The sequence below is a fragment of the Mobula hypostoma genome, chromosome 25, assembly GCF_963921235.1.
Source record: "Mobula hypostoma chromosome 25, sMobHyp1.1, whole genome shotgun sequence".
NCBI classification, from domain to species: domain Eukaryota; kingdom Metazoa; phylum Chordata; class Chondrichthyes; order Myliobatiformes; family Myliobatidae; genus Mobula; species Mobula hypostoma.
In genome coordinates, this window is record NC_086121.1 from 7,163,549 (window position 1) to 7,190,887 (window position 27,339).

At 45.4% G+C, this 27,339-nt stretch overlaps 1 protein-coding gene across 1 annotated transcript in view; it reads right to left on the bottom strand.

The window, feature by feature from the left end:
• The window catches only part of gpr157 (G protein-coupled receptor 157), a 45,246-nt gene extending 19,976 nt beyond the window's left edge, over nt 1-25,270 (bottom strand). The window contains exons 1-2 of the mRNA XM_063033530.1: nt 24,762-25,270; nt 11,939-12,152 (exon numbers count right to left, since the gene is read on the bottom strand). Of these exons, the coding sequence (XP_062889600.1) occupies nt 11,939-12,152; nt 24,762-25,138 (591 nt within the window). The 5' untranslated portion in view covers nt 25,139-25,270. The remainder of the gene's footprint in view (nt 1-11,938; nt 12,153-24,761) is intronic.
• Between the last annotated feature and the right edge of the window lie 2,069 nt (nt 25,271-27,339).

Below are 27,339 nucleotides of genomic sequence, written 5' to 3' on the forward strand. Positions count from 1 at the left end.
GTTTCTGTGCTGTGGTGCTCTAAACGGCCCTCCTTGCATCTGTCGACAATGTTCTAATGAATGGTGAGTGGGGTGCGGTGGGCTGCACACAGCTGCCAGAACGGAAACCCCAATGGTAGTAGGAGCCACAAGCCAGGAGAAGACACACTAGTTGTCCCTGCGGGGTCGGCAGTGGAAAGGGTGAGCAGACCTTCAAATTCCTGGGAGTCAACATCTCTGAAGGTCTCCCCTGGGCCCAACATACTGATGCAATCACGAAGGCGGCATGCCAGTGACCGCGTTTCACCAGCAGCTCGAGGAGATTTGGTATGGCGAAGTTTCTACTGAGACCATCCCGGCTGGATGCACACAGAGGCCCTAACGCACAGGATCAGACAAAGCTGTAGAGGTTTGAAGACATCGCCAGCTCCTTCATTGGCACTAGCATTGCCATCAAGGCCAAGCCTCGACAAGGTGGCATCTATCGCCATGGACCCTCGCCACCCACGAGATGCCCTCTCCTCATTACTAGCACCAGGGATGAGGTACAGGAGTCTGAAGATGCACACTCAATGTTTTAGGAACAGCTTCTTCCCCTCCACCATCAGATTTCTGAGCGGACAGTGAACCAAACCATGAACACTATCTCACTACTTTGCTGCCCCTTGTTATTTATATATTCCTCGTTGTAACTTACAGGATTTTTTATGGATTGCACTGTACACTGCTGTAAAGTAACAAATGTCAGAACATACGTCAGCAGTAATAAACCTGACTGTGATTCTTCAGGGAGCCAAGCGTGGATAGCCGTTTCGACAATCTGGCCCAATGCCTCTCTCAGTCTTGTGATGTCGGAAAGCAACTTCAGACACACAGTCACCACTCTAATCCTGGAAAGGCAGCGATCAAGTCGGACAAGGCAAGCTCACACAAGCCGCAGTGCAATAGCCATCAGGAATGTGTTGCGATGACTAAGGGACAATAATTGGACTGGGACCCACTGAACCGCGGCCCAGATTCAAATAAAGGTGCCTTTGTTCATGAGAGAAAAGATCAGCTGTGTGAGGTTGCAGAAATTCCTTAAAATAAAACGAACAGCTGATTTTGGTTTTCTGTCTGCTTTGTGTTAATCAGGTCAACCCTCTTTTTTCCTTAACAAACAAGTCTAAGGATCTGTCTAATTCTGTCTGAACCCCAAGGATTAGCACTGTACACAATTGGGAACTTGAAAGAAAGCAATAACTTGTTCGGTTACATGTAACAACACAATTAGCAGTTAAAAAGAGAATTAAAAGGGGAATAATTTTAAGGTGATTGGTGGAAAGTACAGGAGGAATTTCAGAGTTTTTTTTAAAAAACACAAGAAACTCTGCAGATGCTGGAAATCCAAAGCAACACACGCAAAATGCTGCATATGGTGCTTTAGAGTTGTTTTTAAAACACAGAGTGGTGGGTGTGTGGAATGCCCTACCAAGGGTGGTGATAGAGACAGATAGATTAGGGACGTTTAAGAAACTGTTGGATAAGCACATGGATGATAGGAAGATGGAGGGCTATGCAGGAGGGATTGGGTGGTGGCGAGATACGTCTCTATCAAAGGAGGCATAAGGCACCCCTTCCCTCTGCTGGCCTGCAGGTCATCCTTGAGAAGGGGTGGCACCCACTCAGTGGCCCCATTCAGGGTCACGTGAAGACATGGGAGCAGGTCCTGGTTATGCGACCACTGACACCAGGCTGACAATCTCTGAAGAGTACTGATAATGGCTGGGGTCACCCGTCTTGTAAAGACACTGCCCAGAAGAAGGCAATGCCAAACCACTTCTGTAGAAAAATTTGCCACGAACACTCACGGTCATGGAAAGACACAGCACATAACGAACGAAGGAGTGGACATGGGAGAATCTGGGAAAAACATAGAAAACATAGAAAATAGGTGCAGGAGTAGGCCATTCGGCCCTTCGAGCCTGCACCGCCATTTATTATGATCATGGCTGATCATCCAACTCAGAACCCTGCACCAGCCTTCCCTCCATACCCTCTGATCCCCCTAGCCACAAGGGCCATATCTAACTCCCTCTTAAATATAGCCAATGAACTGGCCTCAACTGTTTCCTGTGGCAGAGAATTCCACAGATTCACCACTCTCTGTGTGAAGAAGTTTTTCCTAATCTCAGTCCCAAAAGGCTTCGCCTTTATCCTCAAACCGTGACCCCTCGTTCTGGACTTCCCCAACATCAGGAACAATCTTCCTGCATCTAGCCTGTCCAATCCCTTTAGGATTTTATACGTTTCAATCAGATCCCCCCTCAATCTTCTAAATTCCAACGAGTACAAGCCTAGTTCATCCAGTCTTTCTTCATATGAAAGTCCTGCCATCCCAGGAATCAATCTGGTGAACCTTCTTTGTACTCCCTCTATGGCAAGGATGTCTTTCCTCAGATTAGGGGACCAAAACTGCACACAATACTCCAGGTGTGGTCTCACCAAGGCCTTGTACAACTGCAGTAGTACCTCCCTGCTCCTGTACTCAAATCCTCTCGCTATAAATGCCAGCATACCATTCGCCTTTTTCACCGCCTGCTGTACCTGCATGCCCACTTTCAATGACTGGTGTATAATGACATCCAGGTCTCGTTGCACCTCCCCTTTTCCTAATCGGCCACCATTCAGATAATAATCTGTTTTCCTATTTTTGCCACCAAAGTGGATAACTTCACATTTATCCACATTAAATTGTATCTGCCATGAATTTGCCCACTCACCCAACCTATCCAAGTCACCCTGCATCCTCTTAGCATCCTCCTCACAGCTAACACTGCCGCCCAGCTTCGTGTCATCCGCAAACTTGGAGATGCTGCATTTAATTCCCTCATCCAAGTCATTAATATATATTGTAAACAACTGGGGTCCCAGCACTGAGCCTTGCGGTACCCCACTAGTCACTGCCTGCCATTCTGAAAAGGTCCCGTTTATTCCCACTCTTTGCTTCCTGTCCGCTAACCAATTCTCTATCCACAGCAATACCTTATCCCCAATACCGTGTGCTTTAAGTTTACACACTAATCTCCTGTGTGGGACCTTATCAAAAGCCTTTTGAAAATCCAAATATACCACATCCACTGGTTCTCCCCTATCCACTCTACTAGTTACATCCTCAAAAAATTCTATGAGATTCGTCAGACATGATTTTCCTTTCACAAATCCATGCTGACTTTGTCCGATGATTTCACCGCTTTCCAAATGTGCTGTTATCACATCTTTGATAACTGACTCCAGCAGTTTCCCCACCACCGACGTTAGGCTAACCGGTCTATAATTCCCCGGTTTCTCTCTCCCTCCTTTTTTAAAAAGTGGGGTTACATTAGCCACCCTCCAATCCTCAGGAACTAGTCCAGAATCTAACGAGTTTTGAAAAATTATCACTAATGCATCCACTATTTCTTGGGCTACTTCCTTAAGCACTCTGGGATGCAGACTATCTGGCCCTGGGGATTTATCTGCCTTCAATCCCTTCAATTTACCTAACACCACTTCCCTACTAACATGTATTTCACTCAGTTCCTCCATCTCACTGGACCCTCTGTCCCCTACTATTTCTGGAAGATTATTTATGTCCTCCTTAGTGAAGACAGAACCAAAGTAATTATTCAATTGGTCTGCCATGTCCTTGCTCCCCATAATCAATTCACCTGTTTCTGTCTGTAGGGGACCTACATTTGTCTTTACCAGTCTTTTCCTTTTTACATATCTATAAAAGCTTTTACAGTCAGTTTTTATGTTCCCTGCCAGTTTTCTCTCATAATCTTTTTTCCCCTTCCTAATTAAGCCCTTTGTCCTCCTCTGCTGAACTCTGAATTTCTCCCAGTCCTCAGGTGAGTCACTTTTTCTGGCTAATTTGTATGCTTCTTCTTTGGAATTGATACTATCCCTAATTTCTCTGGTCAGCCACGGGTGTACTACCTTCCTTGATTTATTCTTTTGTCAAACTGGGATGAACAATTGTTGTAGTTCATCCATGCAATCTTTAAATGCTTGCCATTGCATATCCACCGTCAATCCTTTAAGTGTCATTTGCCAGTCTATCTTAGCTAATTCACGTCTCATACCTTCAAAGTTACCCCTCTTTAAGTTCAGAACCTTTGTTTCTGAATTAACTATGTCACTCTCCATCTTAATGAAGAATTCCACCATATTATGGTCACTCTTACCCAAGGGGCCTCTCACGACAAGATTGCTAATTAACCCTTCCTCATTGCTCAAGACCCAGTCTAGAATAGCCTGCTCTCTAGTTGGTTCCTCGACATGTTGGGAATCAGAAGGGAACAAGGAACAGGAAAATAATTATGTGAATGAAAATGCTCTGAGGGCCAACAAAGTCTCAAAGAGTTGAATGTCCTCTTTGTATGTCACGATGTTCAAGATAAGAGATTAGAAGCTACGAGGATGATTTCTTGCGGGGACTAGTGTACATTCCTTCAAGCGAAGTAAACCAGTTCAGGAACACAGACAAGCTAGTCAGGATCAAAATTCAAAGTGCAGCAGAAACCCTGAATCCTCCCACAGGGCAGTGTATCACCTGGAATTTCCAGGAAGGATTTTGTTAGGCAGGGGTAATTCCATGGGAGACTGAAACGAAAAGACAGCAGGCAGTGTGTTTGCTAATAGCTGGCTGCTGTCGGAAAGACTGCCCCTGTACTCCAGCAATCCCTCTCGCTCCTCCTCTTCTGATGGAGAATGACAGCCCGCCAGTCCTCGAGACCTGGGGCTTGGAGAAGCAACACGGGAAGATTGTAACTTTGGAATAGCGAGTTACTGATCTCCGCTCTCGTTATTGCAGGAGCAACCACTCTCGCCCCCGATGGTGGGTGGGTGTGGGTGTGTGTGTGTGGGGGAGAGGGGGTGAGGGGGAGAGGGGGAGAGGGGGAGAGATGCTGAAGTGCTGAGTTATGGACTGTAGTTTTGACGAACGCTGGATCAAGGTCTTTTCGGGGGGCTTTTGCGATTACTTGCATGGTGGGGTGGGGTTGTCGGTGCTGCTGGCGCAAGTGAGGGGGGGAGGGTCGTTGCTGCTGCTGCTGTTTGTCCAAAGGGAGGGGGGTGTTCAGAGCTTCAATGTTTCTATCATTCATTCCATGGGGTTTCTTGTTTTGTGGATGTCTGTGAAGAGTACGAATTTCAGGTTGTGTACTGCATACATTCTCTGATTATCAAATTGGACCTATTGAAGCACTGAATACCATAGGAATTGGAGGAGCAAGAGAATGGATTGGACCAACAAATCACTGTAATGGGAAGTCACGAGGAACAGGTAGAACTGATTCTCTCTGTATTCACCCACCCCAGACATTCTCTCTTCTCCACCACCAAGCCCGCACCCATCACCTAAAATCAGGCAGAATACAAAACGGTCTGAAAGCATGCACCATCAGACACAAGGACAGCTTCTTTCCCACTGCTGTAAAACTACTGAATGGTCTCCTGGTACAATAAAATTAACTCTTGACTTTACAATCTACCTCATCATAACCTTGTAGCTTACTGCCTGCCTGCACAGCACTCCTTGTAACTGTGAAACTTTGTTGTACATTCTACATTACTGATTTCCCTTGTACGACCTCAGTGCACTGTAATAATGAAATGATCTGTGTGGATGGCACCCAAAAAGGTTTTTCACATAATGAAAACTAGGAATAGGGTTCCCCTGGTCCTCACCTACCACCCCACCAGCCTCCGGGTCCAACATATTATTCTTAACTTCCGCCACCTCCAACGGGATCCCACCACTAAGCACATCTTTCCCTCCCCCCCTCTCTCTGCATTCCGCAGGGATCGCTCCCTACACAACTCCCTTGTCCATTCGTCCCCCCCATCCCTCCCCACTGATCTCCCTCCTGGCACTTATCCGTGTAAGCGGAACAAGTGCTACACATGCCCTTACACTTCCTCCCTTACCACCATTCAGGGCCCCAAACAGTCCTTCCAGGTGAGGCATCACTTCACCTGTGAGTCGACTGGGGTGATATACTGCGTCCGGTGCTCCAGATGTGGCCTTTTATATATTGGTGAGACACGACGCAGACTGGGAGACCGCTTTGCTGAACATCTACGCTCTGTCCGCCAGAGAAAGCAGGATCTCCCAGTGGCCACACATTTTAATTCCACATCCCATTCCCATTCTGACATGTCTATCCACGGCCTCCTCTACTGTAAAGATGAAGCCACACTCAGGTTGGAGGAACAACACCTTATATTCCGTATGGGTAGCCTCCAACCTGATGGCATGAACATTGACTTCTCTAACTTCCGCTAGGCCCCACCTCCCCCTCGTACCCCATCTGTTACTCTTTTTAATGCACACATTCTTTCTCTCACTCTCCTTTTTCTCCCTCTGTCCCTCTGTATATACCTCTTGCCCATCCTCTGGGTCACCCCCCCCCCCGTCTTTCTTCCCGGACCTCCTGTCCCATGATCCTCTCGTATCCCCTTCTGCCTATCACCTGTCCAGCTCTCGGCTCCATCCCTCCCCCTCCTGTCTTCTCCTATCATTTTGCATCTCCCCCTCCCCCTCCAGCTTTCAAATCCCTTACTCACTCTTCCTTCAGTTAGTCCTGACGAAGGGTCTCGGCCTGAAACGTCGACTGCGCCTCTTCCTATAGATGCTGCCTGGCCTGCTGCGTTCACCAGCAACTTTGATGTATGTTGTTTTTTTTTCACATAATGAACTAATTTACCAAATAACACGCACAAAATGCTGGAAGAACTCAGCAGGTTAGGCAGCATCTGTGGAAATAAATAAAGTCGACATTTTGGGCTGAGACCCTTCTTCAGGAAGGGGCACAACACCAGAATAAAAAGGTGGGGGGAGGAGAAGGAGGCTAGCTAAAGGTGACAGGTGAGGCCAGGTGGGTGGGAAAGGTAAAGGGGTGGAGAGGAAGGTATCTGATAGGAGAGGAGAGTGGACCGTAGGACAAAGGGAAGGAGGAGGGGACCCGGGGGAGGTGATAGGCAGGTGAGAAGAGGTAAGAGGCCAGAGTAGGGATCAGAAGAGGGGTGGGGGCGGGGGAAGGAGAAAGAGAATTTTATTTCAAACCGGAAGGAGAAATCGGTATTCATATCATGTGGTTGGAGGCTTCCCAGACAGAATATAAAATGTTGCTCCTCCATGCTGAGGGAAGGCTCATCTTGGCACAAGAGGCGGCCATGGACCGACGTGTCGGAATGGGAATCAAAATGTTTGGCCATCGGGAAGTTCCACTTTCGGTGGATGGAGCGGAGGTGCTTGATGAAGCAGTCCCCCAGTTTATGGCGGGTCTCATCAATGTAGAGGAGGCCGCATCGGGAGCTCCCAGACCTCAGATGACCTCAGCAATTTATCAAGTGATCAAATAAAAGAAACCTCAGAATACAGGCTGCAAGAGATGCTACATAAATAAAGTTCTTTCTTCAGGGAATCAAATGCCGACTGTATTTATTATTGATGCACGTCGACTCAAGTTACATTGTCTATTAAATACTTGATATACTGTCAGCCCCACTCTACACAGTCAATCATAACATTAAAAAAATTGTAAAACACAGGAGATTCTGCAGATGCTGGAAATCTTGGGGTACACATTCAAAAAGCTGGAGGAACTCAGCGAGTCAGGCAGCATCTATGGAAAAGAATAAACAACTGATGTTTGGGGTCGAGACCCTTATCAGGACTCATTTTTAAAAAAAAGAATTGTGCAGATCTCTTCACACTTTCTATAGCTAGGTCTACTTCAGATACTATTTTTTTAAATTCAGATACAGCGCAGAATAGGCCTTTCCAACCATTCGAAATGCTCCACCCAGCAATACCCTGATTTAATCACAGGACAATTTACAATGACCAATTGACCTATGAACACATATGCCTTTGGACTGTAAGGGAAAACCCGAGCACCCGGAGGAAACCTATGGAGTCTCCGGGGGAACGTTAAAAACTCCTTACAGATATTGACAGGAATTGAACCTGGGTTGCCTGTATTATAAAGCATTGTGCTAACCAATACACTACCGTTATCTAGATCAGAATAAAGCTGTCTAGTCCTAAGTGGATGGGATCTTATCAAACTCACGAAGAGCAGGGAGGTCATCCTGGGTATCCTGGTTAATGTTTATATCTTGGTCAACATCATTAAAAGAGATTGTCTGGTCATTACCACCTTCCTGTTTGCTATCAACCAATGGACTGCTCTGTTCCCACTAATACTTCTACTTTTTGGAAGCGTTTAATAAAAGACAGATAAATAAGATTTATATATCACACGTTCATCGAAAATACAGTGAAACACACTGCTTATGTTAACCAACACAATACAAGGTGTGCTGGGGGCAGCCCACTAGCGTTGCCACACATTCTGGCACCAACAAAGCGTGCCTACAATATTCAGCAGAATGACATGCAGCCAACGTACAATAGCAAAACCAACCCCTTTCCTGTTTGGACATTGGGCACAGTTAATGTGGAATGCTGCAAGTCTGATTCACTGGTTTATTGGTGGGCGGCCGGGGTGCTGCATAGCCTCTGTCATAGTGTGGACTAGGCCTCAAACTGCCTGTTGCTTGATTATGGCGCCAACACAGCATGCCTGCAATGCTCAGCTGAACGACATAGAGCCAACAGACAACATCAGTAAAACAAACCCCTTTCCCAATCTCTCACCCACGTACACAGATGGGCCTCCCACCCCAGGTCAGGATGCATCCAGGCCTTCGGCCTCCATACCGTGGGTCCAGACTCACAATTGATGGGCCTCTTGACCTCCGGATTTGCCACAGTCAGAGTCGTACCCACAGAAGCAGGCCCTTCAGCCCATCAGGTCTATGCAACCACCACACCCATCTAAACAAATCCGACTTCCCTGCATTAATTCCATGTTCTTCAGTACCCTGCTCATTCAAATTTCTGCCCAGACAGAACATTACAGCACAGAACAGGTCCTTCAGCCCATGATGTTGTGCCAACCTTTTAACATACTCTGAGATCAATAGGACCCTTCCCTCCCGCATAGCCTCCATTTTTCTACTATCCATGTGCCTCTCTAAGAGTCTCTTAAATCTCCCTAATATGTCCGGCTCTACCAGCAACCCTGGCAGGGTGTTCCACGCACTCACCACTCCCTGTGTAAAAAATAATTACCTCTGACATCTCTCCTATACTTCCCGTCAATCACCTTAAAAATATGCCCTCTTCTATTAGTCATTTCCACCCTGTTAAAGGCCACAAACTTCCACGCTGAGTTCTGTTGCAATCACAGCTGTTGCACATAGGGTGATCTTCAATGCTTGAACAGATTCTGCAGGTGCTGGAAATTTTCAGCAACACACACACACACACACACAGTGCTGGAGGAACTCAGCAGGCCAGGCAGTGTCCAAGGTGGGAAATGAACATTCGACGTTTTCTGGTGTGACAGGGCAGCTGAGGAAGGGGTCAGAGGTCAGGATAAGGTGGAAGGTGGGGTTGGCGTACAAATTGGCAGGTGATAGGTGAGACCAGATGAGGGGGCAGGGGTGAAGTGAGAAGCTGGGAAGCGAGAGGTGGAAAAGGTAAAGGGCTGAAGATGGATTAACCTAATCTGAGAGGATAGTGGACCATGGGAGAAAGTGCGGGGTGGGGGGGGGGAGGAGGGGCACTAGAGGCAGGGGAGGAAGAGAAGGGGTGAGAGGGGTGAATTCTTGTGTGGGTTGCTCAATATTTTCAGCATCTGCAGAACCTCTTGTGTATTTTTTCATTTCCCTACCTCACATTAAACACTGGCATCTTGTCCACTAGCTTAACCTTTCAACCGTCCTTCAAAGATATTTTGCACCTTTCTCACAGCTCATTATCCTACCTAGACTTGGATCATTGGCAAAATTACAAACTTTCCATCCAAAACATCGATACTAATTCTGAATGTCTGGTGAACGCAGTCCAAGACAGTTGCCATTTGACCCCCCCCCCCCAGCATTTTCTGTCAACCTGATAACGATCTACTTTTTGTTCAGTTTTTGTTTTGTGATTAAAGAATTATCCCCATTGAACTTCCCCATTCAATCACCACAAAAAATACCCCGTTCCTTTCTTTTCTGCAAGCTTTCTCATATGCATAAACCACAAAGCACTCCCTGGGGTGAAACTTCTACATTCTCACCAAACAAGGAAGGAAACCCCAAATTCCCCGTGACTTAGGTTTCCTTCGGTCTTGCATGGTAACACTCTGTCTGCTCAAACACTACCTTTCAGAATCTTTCAAGGACTCTTGAAAGATTTCTCACTCAATGTTAGCAACACCAATGAGCTGACTGACTACAGGAGGAAGAAGCCAGAGGTGTGCGAGCCAGTCCTCATTGGGGGATTAGAGGAGGACAGGGGTCAGCAGCTTCAAATTCACATCAGAGGATCTATCCTGGGACCAGCACGCAAATGCCATCGCAAACAAGGCATGCCAGCTTTTGTAGATTCGGCATGTCATCTAAAACTTTGTCAAACTTCTATAGACGTACAGTGCAAAGTCGCATGACGGCCTGGTATGGGAACACCAATGCCCAAGAAAGGAAAGGTTTACAGAAGGTGGTAGATACAGCCTAGTCCATCACAGGCAAAGCCCTCACCACCATTGAGCACATTTACAAGGAGTACTGTCACAGGAAAGTAGAGTCCATCATTAAGGACTCACACCACCCAGGCCACACTGTCTTCGCACTGCTGGAGCCTTAGGTCCCACACCCCCAGGTTCAGGAACAGTTATTACCCTTCAACCATCAGGCTCCTGAACCAATGTGGATAACTTCACTCACCTCAACACTGAACTGATTCCACAACCCCCTACTGACTCATTCTCAAGGACTCTACATTTCATGTTCTCAGCATTATTTATTTTAATTGCACAATTTGTCTTCTTCTGTGCATTGGTTGTTTGTCAGTCTTTACTTATGTACAGCTTTTCATATATTCCATTGTGTTCCTTTATTTTTCTGTTAATTCACATGAAAAAATGAATCTGAAAGTAACTATTGGTTACATACAGTACTGTGCAAAAGTCTTAGCAACAAATACATAGCTAGGGAGCTAAGACTTTTGCACAGCACTGTAGTAATTTTATGTATTGCACTGTACTGCTGCCACAAAAAAAATCATGACATATGTGAGTGATGATGAACCTGATTCTGATATGGGTTTCTATTGTGAACTGAGAGTGGGAAGAGGGCAGGGAGAGAGGAATTATGGTTGGGAAAGGGGGAAGAGGAAGGGAGAGCGGAGAGGGGAAGCACTGAGAGACATTCTGTAATGATCAATAAACCAATTGCTTGAAATCAAATGACCTTGCCTGGTGTCTCAGGGCTGGGTGTGTCCGCACCCACACCATCTCCTACCCTGGCACTCCTTCTCAGCCACCTGTCCCACACCCCTCCTGTGGCACTCCACCCTCACCGTTCCCAACATCGTTGCTCCTGCTAGATTTACAAACTCGCTCTCCTCTCCACGTTGACAATTACAGTACTGTGCAAAAGTCTTAGTCATCCTTGCTATATATATTTACCTAAGATTTTTGCACAGTACTGTTCACATACTTCGATAATAAATTTACTTTGACTTTTTTTGTCACATGTACCTGTAAATCGAAACATCTGGTGTTGGCGTCATTTGTGTCAATGACGACATAGTGTGAAAACTTTACTGAGGGCAGCAGGCAAGTGTCTCCAGGCTTCAGGCACCAACACAGCACGCTCGCAACTCACTAACCCCAAGTCTACGTCTTTGAAATGTGGAGGAAACTGGAGCACCCGGAATGAACCCACATGGTCACGGGGAATAAGATTAAAAACTCTTACATACAGTGGCAAGAACTGAACCTCAATCTTACAGCTGGCACTGTAAAGTGTTATGCTGGTCGCTACACTCTCTTGCTGCCCAGTGCCTTTATCAGAAAGCAACTTTTGATCATACCGCTCTGTAGATGTGCTTCTTAATGAGGATGTAGAGCGTTGGCAGGGTGATGTAAGCAATAAATTCCCAGATTTTGCCCGTTAGCAGCATCCACAAGATGCTATTTTCTGCATTGATACGAATCCAGCACCATCCCACCGACACGTCAGATGCGTCGTAGCCTATTTTCTGCAGGCTGACGGCTGCCATCGTGATGGCTAAAGGCACAAGCCAACTGGTGAGAAAACAAAACAGAGGCATGTCCGTTAGAAATGGCCGAACAGACATTGTCAACAGTCGCTGCTAGTGATGAAGCGTCTCACCTCACAGTGAGTCAGATTAATACGGATATTCCCAGAGACCTTCCCCACAGCCAATGGGGGTGAGGAGTACTACCTCAGACAGGCACAACATTGAGATTTTAGAGATTACCTTTTAATTATCACAGATAATTAGTGACATACGGTGACATTTTGTGACAGCTTACAAAACTACTAGATATACATTTTCTGAACTGTTATTGCTGTAATCTGCAGCCTGTAACTTCCCTTTAAGAATCACGCTTTTGAACTGTTTAAATGCAATGATCTCACAATCTCAAGATTCAAGTTTACTTACCAAGTGTACTTTGAAAATTACAGTGAAATGCATCATTTGCATGAACAATGGCTCAATATAGGTACCAATGACATAGGTAGGAAAAGGGATGAGGTCCTGAAAGAAGAATATAGGGAGCTAGGAAGGGAGTTGAGAAAAAGGACCGCAAAGGTAGTAATCTCGGGATTACTGCCTGTGCCACGCGACAGTGAGAGTAGGAATGCGATGAGGTGGAGGATAAATGCGTGGCTGAGGGATTGGAGCAGGGGGCAGGGATTCAAGTTTTTGGATCATTGGGACCTCTTTTGGCGCAGGTGTGACCTGTACAAAAAGGACGGGTTACACTTAAATCCTCGGGGGACCAATATCCTGGCAGGGAGATTAGCGGGGGCTACTGAGGTGACTTTAAACTAGAATGGTTGGGGGGTGGGAATCAAATTAAAGCGGCTAGGTGTGAGGAGGTTAGTTCACAACAGAGGGATGGGAACCAGTGCAGAGAGACAGAGGGGTGTAAAGTGAGCGTAGAAGCAAAAAGTACAAAGGGGAAAAGTAAAAGTGGCAGGCCGACAAATCCAGGGCAAGCATTAAAAAGGGCTAAGAGAGTTGTAAAAGAGTGCCTGAAGGCTTTATGTGTCAATGCAAGGAGCATTCGTAATAAGGTGGATGAATTGAAAGTGCAGATTGTTATTAATGATTATGATATAGTTGGGATCACAGAGACATGGCTCCAGGGTGACCAGGGATGGGAGCTCAACGTTCAGGGATATTCAATATTCAGGAGGGATAGACACGAAGGAAGGGGAGGTGGGGTGGCGTTGCTGGTTAAAAAAGAGATTAACGCAATAGAAAGGAAGGACATAAGCCGGGAAGATGTGGAATCGATATGGGTAGAGCTGCGTAACACTAAGGGGCAGAAGACGCTGGTGGGAGTTGTGTACAGGCCACCTAACAGTAGTAGTGAGGTCGGAGATGGTATTAAACAGGAAATTAGAAATGTGTGCAATAAAGGAACAGCAGTTATAATGGGTGACTTCAATCTACATGTAGACTGGGTGAACCAAATTGGTAAAGGTGCTGAGGAAGAGGAGTTCTTGGAATGTATGCGGGATGGTTTTTTGAACCAACATGTCGAGGAACCGACTAGAGAGCAGGCTATTCTGGACTGGGTTTTGAGCAATGAGGAAGGGTTAATTAGCGATCTTGTCGTGAGAGGCCCCTTGGGTAAGAGTGACCATAATATGGTGGAATTCTTCATTAACATGGAGAGTGACGTAGTTAATTCAGAAACAAAGGTTCTGAACTTAAAGAGGGGTAACTTTGAAGGTATGAGACATGAATTAGCTAAGATAGACTGGCAAATGACACTTCAAGGATTGACGGTGGATATGCAATGGCAGGCATTTAAAGGTTGCATGGATGAACTACAACAATTGTTCATCCCAGTTTGGCAAAAGAATAAATCAAGGAAGGTAGTGCACCCGTGGCTGACAAGAGAAATTAGGGATAGTATCAATTCCAAAGAAGTAGCATACAAATTAGCCAGAGAAAGTGGCTCACCTGAGGACTGGGAGAAATTCAGAGTTCAGCAGAGGAGGACAAAGGGCTTAATTAGGAAGGGGAAAAAAGATTATGAGAGAAAACTGGCAGAGAACATAAAAACGGACTGTAAAAGCTTTTATAGATATGTAAAAAGGAAAAGACTGATAAAGACAAATGTAGGTCCCCTGCAAACAGAAACAGGTGAATTGATTATGGGGAGCAAGGACATGGCAGACCAATTGAATAATTACTTTGGTTCTGTCTTCACTAAGGAGGACATAAATAATCTTCCAGAAATAGTAAGGGACAGAGGGTCCAGTGAGATGGAGGAACTGAGCGAAATACATGTTAGTAGGGAAGTGGTGTTAGGTAAATTGAAGGGATTGAAGGCAGATAAATCCCCAGGGCCAGATGGTCTGCATCCCAGAGTGCTTAAGGAAGTGGCCCAAGAAATAGTGGATGCATTAGTGATAATTTTTCAAAACTCGTTAGATTCTGGACTAGTTCCTGAGGATTGGAGGGTGGCTAATGTAACCCCACTTTTTAAAAAAGGAGGGAGAGAGAAACCGGGGAATTATAGGCCGGTTAGCCTAACGTCGGTGGTGGGGAAACTGCTGGAGTCAGTTATCAAGGATGTGATAACAGCACATTTGGAAAGCGGTGAAATGATCGGACAAAGTCAGCATGGATTTGTGAAAGGAAAATCATGTCTGACGAATCTCATAGAATTTTTTGAGGATGTAACTAGTAGAGTGGATAGGGGAGAACCAGTGGATGTGGTATATTTGGATTTTCAAAAGGCTTTTGACAAGGTCCCACATAGGAGATTAGTGTGCAAACTTAAAGCACACGGTATTGGGGGTAAGGTATTGGTGTGGGTGGAGAATTGGTTAGCAGACAGGAAGCAAAGAGTGGGAATAAACGGGACCTTTTCAGAATGGCAGGCGGTGACTAGTGGGGTACCGCAAGGCTCAGTGCTGGGACCCCAGTTGTTTACAATATATATTAATGACTTGGATGAGGGAATTAAATGCAGCATCTCCAAGTTTGCGGATGACACGAAGCTGGGTGGCAGTGTTAGCAGTGAGGAGGATGCTAAGAGGATGCAGGGTGACTTGGATAGGTTGGGTGAGTGGGCAAACTCATGGCAGATGCAATTTAATGTGGATAAATGTGAAGTTATCCACTTTGGTGGCAAAAATAGGAAAACAGATTATTATCTGAATGGTGGCCGATTAGGAAAAGGGGAGGTGCAACGAGACCTGGATGTCATTATACACCAGTCATTGAAAGTGGGCATGCAGGTACAGCAGGCGGTGAAAAAGGCGAACGGTATGCTGGCATTTATAGCGAGAGGATTCGAGTACAGGAGCAGGGAGGTACTACTGCAGTTGTACAAGGCCTTGGTGAGACCACACCTGGAGTATTGTGTGCAGTTTTGGTCCCCTAATCTGAGGGAAGACATCTTTGCCATAGAGGGAGTACAAAGAAGGTTCACCAGATTGATTCCTGGGATGGCAGGTCTTTCATATGAAGAAAGACTGGATGAACTGGGCTTGTACTCGTTGGAATTTAGAAGATTGAGGGGGGATCTGATTGAAACGTATAAGATCCTAAAGGGATTGGACAGGCTAGATGCAGGAAGATTGTTCCCGATGTTGGGGAGGTCTAGAACGAGGGGTCACAGTTTGAGGATAGAGGGGAAGCCTTTTAGGACCGAGGTTAGGAAAAACTTCTTCACACAGAGAGTGGTGAATCTGTGGAATTCTCTGCCACAGCAAACTGTTGAGGCCAGTTCATTAGCTATGTTTAAAAGGAAGTTAGATATGGCCCTTGTGGCTACAGGGGTCAGGGGGTATGGAGGGAAGGCTGGGTTCTGAGTTGGATGATCAGCCATGATCATAATAAATGGCGGTGCAGGCTCGAAGGGCCGAATGGCCTACTCCTGCACCTATTTTCTATGTTTCTATGTTTCTATGTTAATATTATTTACCCTTCAGATCTTCCAGAGCTACAGAAACACCAACAGAAGCTCCAAAGAGCTCATACCTGAGAGAGGAACGGTCTTAAGGTGGGTTTCACCCAGGGATAACCTGTAGGACTGGCCCAGGACACAGTACACTAGTGAGTTGCTATTGGCGGCCTATGCCCTAGTAGGGGTGATGGGCTTAAATAATTCAGTCAGTGTTAACACTCTAACCTCAAGCCCAGGGACTTGATCACACGTTCTGATTGTCACAACCATGGAAAAGCAAGTGAACACTGGATGGGCATTGCCTTCTGGGGAAAAAAGCCCCATTGTTTTTGTAATCGACGCTTCTTTCTCATGGCAGCCTTCCACGGTCACGTGCTGAATGGAGGGGAGCCCTTCGCATGTGATTGACCCTTCCCACTGTAGTCGTTCTCTCTTCTCTTCTCTCCTGTTCCATCGAAGGTATAAAGGTATGAGAGTACGTCCTACCAGACTCAAGCACAGCTTCTAATCCGCTGTTGGATGGACATCTCATATGTTAAACGATGAATCTTCAATCTGCCTCATAGTGGAAGTGAAAGTCAAGTTTATCGTTAAATGTGCAGGTGCAATGAAGAACTTACTTGCAGCCACATCAAAGGCACAGAGCATAGGAGACACAACATTCACAAAAAGACAAACTAAACATAAATTATCCAAGAAAGAACACAATGAGAACAAATAACAAGTCTATTGTAGCGAATGAAATGGTCATAGTGTTGCTATATTGAGGTAGCAATTAATGTTGTGCAGATTGGTTTGAGACCGAATGGTTAAAGGGAAGCAGCTGCTCTTGAACCTGCTGCCTCGGGGTTTCAGGCTTCTGTACCTCCTGTCTGATGGCATGGCCCAGACATCAGAGATCTTTGATGACAGACACCACCAGTGAAAAACGCTACCTCTGGCGACATCTTCCAGACAGTCCATGAAACTGTTTCTTTCTGCATCTTCCTTGTATTCTGAAACGTGTTTCGGGTTCTGTTAGAGCCTGTGATCCACAGTGTGAAGATTGATTGAGCAATCTGGCACTTTGCTGTCTCCAAGAAAATTCCAGCGGGCAGGCGAGCGGCCATGAGATCTGGAAGCGAAGAAGTGAGTCACGAGCCGATGATCGACTGTATTTCTCGCCGATTAAAGCAAGTAAGATTGAGACATCGAGGTGAGTGCGGAAGGAGAGTGAGTGTTCAGTGCCATCTGCCAGACTCACACTCACTACTGCTGGAGGAAGGTGAAAGCACGCGATGGTCTCTTGCTCGCTGCTCGCGGAGGAAGGTTAATGCACGCAATGGTCTCTCCCTTGCTGCTCGCGGAGGAAGGCCCCTGCGCCCAGGTGGTCTCTCTGTCCCACGATGCTACTGAAGTTCTGGCTTTCTTGTTCTATGATTCATGGGTTGGACTGTGGTTCCCTTGAACTCTTTCAGTTTTGTGTTTTTACAGACAGTGTTTTCACCCGTCCTCTCCTGCTGTCATTTGCGCAATTTGCTTGTTTCTTTTTGCGTGGTGGGGGTTGGGGTTTGATGGTCTCGTTGCCTTTTGCACGATGTTTGTTTTTTGCCTGGGGGTTCGGGGCCTGATGTTCTTCTTGCCTGCATGATTTGTTTTTTTGAGAGTGGAGGGGTGGTTGATGTTTCTCTTTGAACGGCTTCCATTGTTTTCTGTTTGGTGGCTGCCTGGAGAAGGTGATGAATCCCAGTTGTATACTGCATACATACTTTAAATATACCTTGAACCTTGAGATGTTGCTTTCTTGAGAAGCACCTCTAATGTAGACACCTCCAGCTGTGGGGGAGTGAGGTGCCACTGTTGTACTGGGAAAAGTCCACTACACTTCTCTACCACGTCATGGCCCTTGTAAAACATCTCTCTTTCTCCCTCTCCTGTGACATTTCATTCTGCATTCCCCCTTTTTATTTACCACCTCCACGTATGGAATGATAGGTCTTGACAGCATGCAAAGCAACGCTCTTCGCTATATCCCAGTACATGTGACAATATTAAATCAATACTCACGACAGCTGCTTACGGCAACAGTCACATTGGGTACTCGGGCACAAGTTGTGTTTGCTTTTGACCGTGGGTTGGCTGGTTTCAGTCTGTGTTGTAATTTTATACCCAAACAGCACACTGCTTCCTCAGCTGACAAGTATTTTGGGATGTTTGGAATTGCTAAAGGGACTAAATGTAAAGCAGTTTGTACAATACTATCCAATCTACAAACTGAACAGCACATGAGCTTCTATCTCCGTATGCAATATCTCAGAATTACCCAGCGTGACTCTGCAAGCACCCTCACGTATGTATCTCTATGAGAGACAGTTTCAATAGGACTCCTGTGTTCCAGTGTGTGCTAATGTCAACTGCACTTATATTGGGAAGAGCTTAAAACACACTCAGTGGCCACTTTATTAAGTGCCGGCTATACCTAATAAAGTGGCCACTGAGTCTACGTTCATGGTCTTCGGCAGATGTAGCCCATCTATTTCAAGGTTCAACGTGTTGTGCATTCAGAGATGCTCTTCTGCACACCACTGTTGTCAGGTGTGGTTATTTGAGTTACTGTCACCTTCCCGTCAGCTTGAACCAGTCTGGCCATTTTCCTCTGACCCCTTTCATTAATGAGGCAACTCCACCCACAGAACTGCCACTCACTTGATATTTTTTGTTTATCGCACCATTCCCTGTAAATTCTAGAGATTATTGCGCGTGAAAATCCTAGGAGATCAGCAGTTTCTGAGATACTTAAACCACCCCATCTGACACCAACAATCATACCATGGTCAAAGTCACTTAGATCATATTTCTTCCCCATTCTGATGTTTGGTCTGAACTATAACCACATAACAATTACAGCACAGAAACAGGCCATCTCGGCCCTTCTAGTCTGTGCCGAACTCTTACTCTCACCTAGTCCCACCGACCTGCACTCAGCCTATAACCCTCCATTCCTTTCCTGTCCATATATCTATCCAGTTTAACTTTAAACTACAACTGAACCTCTTGACCACGTCTGCATGCTTTTATGCATTGACTTGCTGCCACGATTGGCTGATTAGATATTTGCATAAACAAGCAGATATACAGGTGTACCTAATAAAGTAGCCACTGAGTGAATAATTCACAGCAAACTTGTTTCCATTCTCCTAAACCAACATTGCCTTTGAAACTGCATCCTTGACTTCCTGACCAACAGATTACAATCAATAAGGATAGCTGATGATCAAGGATCAACTTTATTTGCTAAGTATATTTACATATACAATGGATTCTGGTTAATTGGGACACATTGTGATCAGGATATTTTGGCCCAATTAAGCAGCTACCTCAATTAGCCAAAGTTTTATGGAAATCGTTAAAAAGGTATAAAAAAGACAAACTAATATTTGACTGAGTAACAAATTATGTACTTAAATGAAATGCAAATCAAATTAGAACACTACCAATGGTAGTCCATCATATCTGACGATGACAGGAAAACTGTGCGGGAGAGTTTTTAAAGTGGAAAAGGCATTGCGCTGGGTCAGTGGTACCTTCACTACCTCGCAAGTTCAAGTCCAGTGGATGACCATGAATTCTTCTGTGTCTCATCATGCCCTTCACTCTCCATGTAGAATCACCTTGGATTTCACTGTGGATCTTATCCGCCCAGTCCACTTCACATGCCTGAACAGGTATGTCCCTATCTCACCAGGAAATGAGACCTGCTGACTACCACACCTGGTTTAGCCAGCCTGTCAAAGTGTTGTACTTGGTACAGGTGAGAGCTGAGTGTCTGGGATACCAAAGGTAACACTCAAGATGATTGCCAATACCTTCAAATTCTTCGTAGTTCCTAACTTGTGGAAGTAGTGAAATCATTTGATTTTCATGCCTGGCTGTTTCAGGCATTTCCAAGTCTGAATGCTTGAATGCTTGAAACTACAATGAGCAAAATAGTAAAATAGTTCTGAATGTCTAATTGCATATTTCTCACCAACTATCAGTGACAAAAATCACTGCTTTTTGAACACAAACACACACAACTGATGCTATTTAAAAACTGTTCATTCTAAACACAGTACAGTATCTAACGGCCACACGACATGCATGCAACTGTCACTAGTTAGAAAATGTTTGGCAACAGTCTCCTGTCCCAATTAAGTAGCATAGTGTCCAAATAAATAAAGAGAATCCCAGCTATTTTCTCGATTTGTTTTGGTTCTTTAACAGTTGCCCGAAATAAGCAGCTGCTCAAATAATCAGACACGACATGCAACAAAAAATATCATTCAACAATTATAAAGGATAAGAATTATATTAAGATAAAGTTAGAGGTTAAAGGGGGTAGGATAGGAAATAAAATGTTTATAAATACATAAATACTGTACCAGCAAGTGTTTTGAATGCAAACAGCATTATATAGTGAGGCACCACGACAGCGTAGCTGTTCGTGCGATACTATTACAGCTTGGTGCATTGGAGTTCAGAGCTCAATTCTGATGCTGTTAGTAGGTTAATTTGGCCATTGCAGTTAGTACGTTAACTGGAAATTTTCCTGTGATTAGACCAGAGTTAATAGGAGAGCTGCAGGGTTGTGTGCCTTCCTCTGTAACCTTTGATGCCCTGACTAAGAACCTATTAACTTCTGCTTTAAATACTTGGCCTCCACAAATTCACCACCCTTTGGCTGAAGAAATTCCCTCTCATCTCCATTCTAAATGGATATCCCTCCCTCTTGAGGCTGCCCTCTAGTCCTAGACTCATCCACTACAGGCAATATCCTCTCCACATCCACTCTACCTAGGCCTTTATATTCAATAGGTTTCAATGAGATTCCCCCCTTATTCTTCTAAACTCCAGTGAGTACTGGCCTAAAGCCGTCAAATGCCACTCACACATTAACCCCGTCATTCCCAGAATCATTCTCATGAACCTCCTCTGGACCCTCTCCAATGCCAGCACATCTTTTCTGAGATAAGGGACCCAAAACTGCTCACAATACACCAAGTGCGGTCTGACCAGTGCCTTACAAATTCTCAGCATCACATCATTGCTCTTATATTCTAGTCCTCTTGAAATGAATGCTGACATTACATTTGACTTCCTTACCACCAACTCAACCTGCAAGTTAACCTTTAGGAAATCTTGCACAAGGATTCCCAAGTCACTTTGCACCTCTGATTTTTGAATTTTTTCCCTGTTTAGAAAATAGTCCATATCTTTACTTATTCTACTGAAGACCATACTCTTTTTTTGCATTACATTTCACCTGCCACCTCTTGTCCATTCTTCCAATCTGTCCAAGTCCTTCTGCAAACTCCCTGCTTCCTCAACGCTACCTGCCCTTCCAACTAACTTTGTATTGTCTGCAAACTTGGCCATCAAGCTATCAATCCATTATACATATAACATGAGAAGAAATGGTCCCAACACCAACCCTTGTGGAACACCACCTATCTTCGACAGCCAACCAAAATAGGCCACCTTTATTCCCACTCTTTGCCTCCCGCCAATCAGCCAATCTTCTGTCCGTACCAGTATCTTTCCTATAATACCAAGGGCTTTTATCTTGTCTATCAGCCTCTAGTGTAGACCCTTGTCAAAGGTCTTCTGAAAATCCAAGTAAACAACATCCACCAACTCTCCTTTGTCTATCCTACCTGTTATTTCCTCAAAGAATTTCAACAAATTTGTCAGGCAAAATATCTCATTAAGGAAAACATCCTGATTTTGGCCTTTTTTATCATGCCCCTCCAAGTACCCCGAAACCATATACTTAATAATGGACTCCAACATCTTCCCAAACACTGAAGTCAGGCTAACTGGTCTATAATTCCCTTTCTTCTGCTTCCCTCCTTCCCTTCTTAAAGAGTAGACGGACATTTGCAATTTTCCAGTCCTCCGGAACCATTCCAGAATATAGTGATACTTGAAAGATCATTACTAATGCCTCCATAATCTCTTCAGCTACCTCTTTCAGAACCCTAGGTGTAATCTAACTGGTCCAGGTGACTTATTTACCTTCAGACCTTTCATCTTCCCAAGCACCTTCTCCTTAGTAATAGCAACCACACTCACTTCTGCCCCCTGACACTCATGAATTTCTGGCATACTGCTCATGTTTTCTACAGAGAAGACTTAAGCAAAATACTTACTCAGTTCGTCCACCATTACATGTCTCTCCAGCATCTTTTTCCAGCAGTCCAATATCTACTCTCGCCTTTTTTTCACAGTTTATATATCTGAAAAAACTTTTGGTATCCTCTTTCATATTTTTGGTTAACTTACTTTCATATTTCATCTTTGCTCTCCTTATGGTTTTCCAGTTGCCTTCTATAGGTTTATAAATGCTTCACAATCCTCTACCTTCCCACTAATTTTTGTTATATTATGTACCCTCTCCTTTGCTTTAATGCTGCCTTTGACTTCCTTTGTCACCCACTGTTGCCTCATCCATCCTTTAGAATACTTCATCTTCAGGATGTATTTATCCTGTGACTTCCAAAATGCCCCTAGAAACACCTGCCGTCATCCCTATTAGTGTCCCTTTCCAATCAACTTTGGCCAGCATCTCTCATGCCTCTGTGATTCCCTTTACTCCACTATATACTGATACATCTGACTTTATCGTCTCTCTCTCTCTCAAACTGCAGGGTGAATTCTATCGTATTTTACGTTAAGCTTCCTCATCAGATCTGGTTCATTACACAACACCCAATCCAGAATTGCCTTTCCCCGAGTGGGCTAAACCACAAGCTGCTCTAAAAAGCCATTTTGAAGGCATTCTACAAATTCCCTCACTTGGGATCCGGCATCAACCTGATTTTCCCAGTCTACCTGTGTTTTGAAATCCCCCATGACTTTCATAACATTGCCCTTATTACATGCCTTTTCTACCTCTCATTATAATTTATATCCCACATCTTGGCAACTGTTGGGGGCCTGTATATAACTCCCAGCAGGGTCTTTTTACCCTTGCAATTTCTTAACTCTACCCACAAGGATCCTACATCTTCTCATCCCATGTCACCTCTTTCTAGGATTTGATTTTTTTACCAACAGAGTTACCCACTCTCCCTGTCTACCTGCCTGTCCTTTCAATGTGAACCCTTAGATGTTAAGCTCCCAGCTATAATCTTCTTTCAGCCACAACTCGGTGATGCCCACATCGCACCCACCAATCTCTAACTGCGCGACAAGATCACCTACCTCATCCTGTATACATTCAAATATAACACCTTGAGTTCTGTACTCATCACCCTTTTCGATTTTGTCCCCATGATACACTTCACCTCATTGCACCGACTGCAATTTTGCCCTATCTGCCTGTCCATTCTCACAGTCTCATTACATGGTTTCGACTTCTATACCAAATGCCCCATTCTCAGCCCATTCACTCCAATTCCCAACTCCCCCCCCCCCGACAAATTAGCCTAAACTAGAATGGTTGATCAGACTTACTGCTTGGGGGAAGAAACTTTTAAAATGGCAGTGCCTCCGCCACGATTATCCTCAACACTGGTGCTCCACCAGGTTGTGTCCTCAGCACCCAACTCTACTCTCTACAACTGCGTGGCCAGATTCCACTCTAACTCCATCCATCCAGTTGGAGATGGTGCCATCGTAGTGAGACATACCTTAAATTCCAATGAATCGGAATACAGGATAGAGAGCTTAGTGACATGTTGTCATGGCAACGACCTTTCCCCTCAATGTCAACAAAGAGCTGTTTAGGAAGTGGGGCCAGTACACATGCTCTTGTTTATGTCAACACCACCCCGGTGATAGTTTCAAGTTCCCAGGATTGAATATCACTGCCCTGGTCCAACCATATTGATGTCAAGGGCCAAGGAAGCTTCCCAATACCTCTACTTCCTCGAGAGGCTAAAGAAATCAGGCAGGTCCCCTTTGACCCTCACCACTTTTTATTGACGCACCACAGAAAGTATTCTATCGGGATGCTGTGCGGCTTGGGAAGGGAACTGCTCTGCCCGAGACCACAAAGAAGTCCATAGAACTGGGGACACTGCCCAGCACATCACAGAAACCAGCCTTCCCTCCAAATAGTGTCTATAGTTCCCAGTGTCTGGGTAAAGCAGCCAACATAATCAAAGATGCCACCTACCCAGGACATTCTCTGAAGGTAAAATGCCTGAAACCAGGCTCAAGTAGAGTTTCTGTCCAATTGTTATATGACTATTGGATGGTTTGCTCCCTAGATGGACCCTTGAACTTTCAATCCACAAGTTGTGAACTTGGACCTTCTGGTCCACCTCAACTGCACCTTCTCTGCAGCACCATGTTCTGCATTATGTTACTGTTTCACCTTGTACTACCTTAACGTAATGAATTGATCTTTGCGAATGGTATGCATGGCAAGTTTTTCACTGTACCCCAGTACTTGTAACAATAATGAACCAATTTACTAAGTCATTATAAACACAAGAAATTCTGCAGATGCTGGAAATCCAGAGTAACACACACACAAAACGCTGGAGGAACTCAGCAGGTCAGGCAGCATCTGTGGAGTCGACGTTTCGGGCTGAGACCCTTCAGAGGAAGCCATGACAAAGGAAGCGTCTCGGCCCGACTCGTGGACTGCTCACTCCTCCCCACAGATGCTGCCTGACCTGCTGAGTTCCTCCAGCACTTTCTGCGTGTGTTACAGAACCTAGTTACCAGTTAATGAAACACTCCAATTTAAAAACAGGCTGTGCGTACCTAATGGCGTGAAACCAGCCGGTAAGACTGTTCGCCACGCTCTGCTCGCTCCTGACGATCAAGAGGTACAGGTAGATGGCTATGGCCACGGTCCAGAAGAAAGAGCTGGTGTTGGCGAAGGTGGACACGGCTCCCTGCAGCACGCAATCCCAGGAGGAGCGCTGGAAGTCCCGCAGCACTCCGTAGAGGTAGGAGAGAGCCGAGAGCAGGTCAGCGACCGAGAGGTAGACCAGGAGCTGGCGAGCCTTGCTGCGCAGGTCGGGCCACCACAAGTGGGTGGCGATGATCATCCCCGAGCCCAGGACAGACAACAGGCAGGAGATGGAAATCACCACCTTCTCGTACACGTAGACCTCCGTCTGAGGTGTTCCCTGCATGTTCGCAACTCTGGGCAGTAAAGACAGGCGCGGACAAACGGAGCTCAGCGGATTCCGCTGCTGCCCCGGAGTGAATCACAGCCGCTTCCCACTCGACAGCAGCCTTGCTCCGGTGTCCGGTCATGTGCCTCACTGCAAAACTTTCCTTCCCGCTCTCGGCGAGTGACGGGCCCTCCTCCAAACACCTCCCAGTCTGGTAAACAAGCCACAGGATCGTGTGGGAGCGCTCTTCTAGCTGATTCCTGCGCACACACACTAACACACAGTGTTTCGATTGACGGAACGCGGCTCCGCAAGTGAACACTCGGCCCGTCGCGTCCTGACTGGGAGGAGGCGAAGGGTCGATCCCGTTTGTCGGGACAGTGCATCGCAGCTTTGTGAAAACACACACACGCCCGGTTAGACCGTATTTGAACTGTTCTGGAGGCGATGGAGAGAGTGCCGGGTGCTTCCTGGATTAGAGGGCACGTTGGACAAATTTTGCTTGTTTCTCCGGAGCGGCTGAGGGGAAGCCACAAGTTTATAAAATTAAGAGCCGATATCTTTTTCCTAGGGTCGAAATGTCTAATACTAGAAAACATACAGTTAAAGTGAGAGGGGTAAATTCAAGGAAGATGTGCGGGGCAGCGATTTTTTTTTAACAAAGTAGGGGCCTGGAATGCAGTGGCGAAGGCAAATACCATAGAGGCTCTTAGATACGTGAATATGCAGACTGCAGGGATATGGACTGCATGCAGGCAGAAGATGAAAGATTAGCTTAATTTGTCACGTGTGCATCAAAGACATACTTGCTGGAAAAAAGCCAACAAGATCAATATCACTCACCCTGCTCATGGACTGTTTGTCCCACTCCCATCTGGGAAAAAATTATGCAGGTTCACGCCAGGCCCACAAGACACTAAACAGTTAATTTCCCCAGGTAGTAAGGCTGATCAATACCCCCACCCACTAACCCACCCCTCCACAACCCCCAACCACCACTACTTTCACATTTCCTGTCAGAGTCATGCCATGTACAGACACTACAGTGTTTAGCAACACTTTAGGGACATACAGTTACTATAGGTACATAAACTCTTATGTATTTATATTTATTGTGTTTTTGTGCTGCATTGGATCCGGAGTAACAATTGTTTTGTTCTCCTTTACACTTGTGTATTGGAAGTGACATTAAACAGTCTTGAATCTTGAGCATATGTTGTTTGTGTTGCGAACTACACGGGTTAGGCATCATCATGGTTGTTAGTCTGGCACGATTCTGTAGGCCAAAGGGCCTGTTCCTGAGCTGTCAGTTCTATGTTCCAGCAAATCACGTCCCTTTATAACTGTGGAAGTTTTATTCTCTGGTAATTTTCTTTGCAACTTTTTTATATATATATAAAACAAACTTAATTAGTAACAAAAATGTTCGTAAGAATAAACCGCACAATGCCTTCTCATTATTCGCATTCAAAGTTAAATGCTTTCAGTACTGTTCTGTTACATTATTTCTTCGCCACTTCTTGGTAAGAGCTGCACAGGGATGCAAGCCCAGCCAGCCTCACCGTGGGCACCAGTCTCCGCAGCATCGAGGACATCTTCGCAGGGCACCGACTCAAAAAGACGGCATCCATCATTATGAACCCCCACGAGCCCTCTTCTCAGGACTAGCATCAAGGCGGAGGTGCAAGAGCCTGAAGACACATACTTCATGCTTCAGAAGCTTCTCTCGGCCATCAGATCTCTGAACGAACCCATGAACACTACCTCACTTCTTTTTGCTCTCTTTTTGGACGATTTACTTTATTTAATTATATGCTGTATATATAATTAGACCAGCCAGTGGTATAGTGGCCTCAGCAATAAGATATATATATCTTGCTGTAATTTATAGATTTTTAATTATTATTTATTGTTATGTACTGCTGCTGCAAAATAATGAATTTCATGATATTTGCCAGTGATATTAAATCTGATTCTAACGTCCTACACCTGCGATGCTGCTGCATTTCAATTTTCCACTTCTCCTGTGCCTTCGTGTAGTATCACGCAAATCAGATATGATGTTCTCCTAAGAACATAGGTTGTCTGTTGGTGGGTCCTCGGGTGGCTGTAGAATGTTGTCCATTCTATACACGATCGGGATTCCCGTGGCAGGGCTCACCCAATGAGGTGAAGGGTGGCAGCAATAACTATGGTAAATAGAGTGGGCACAATGATAC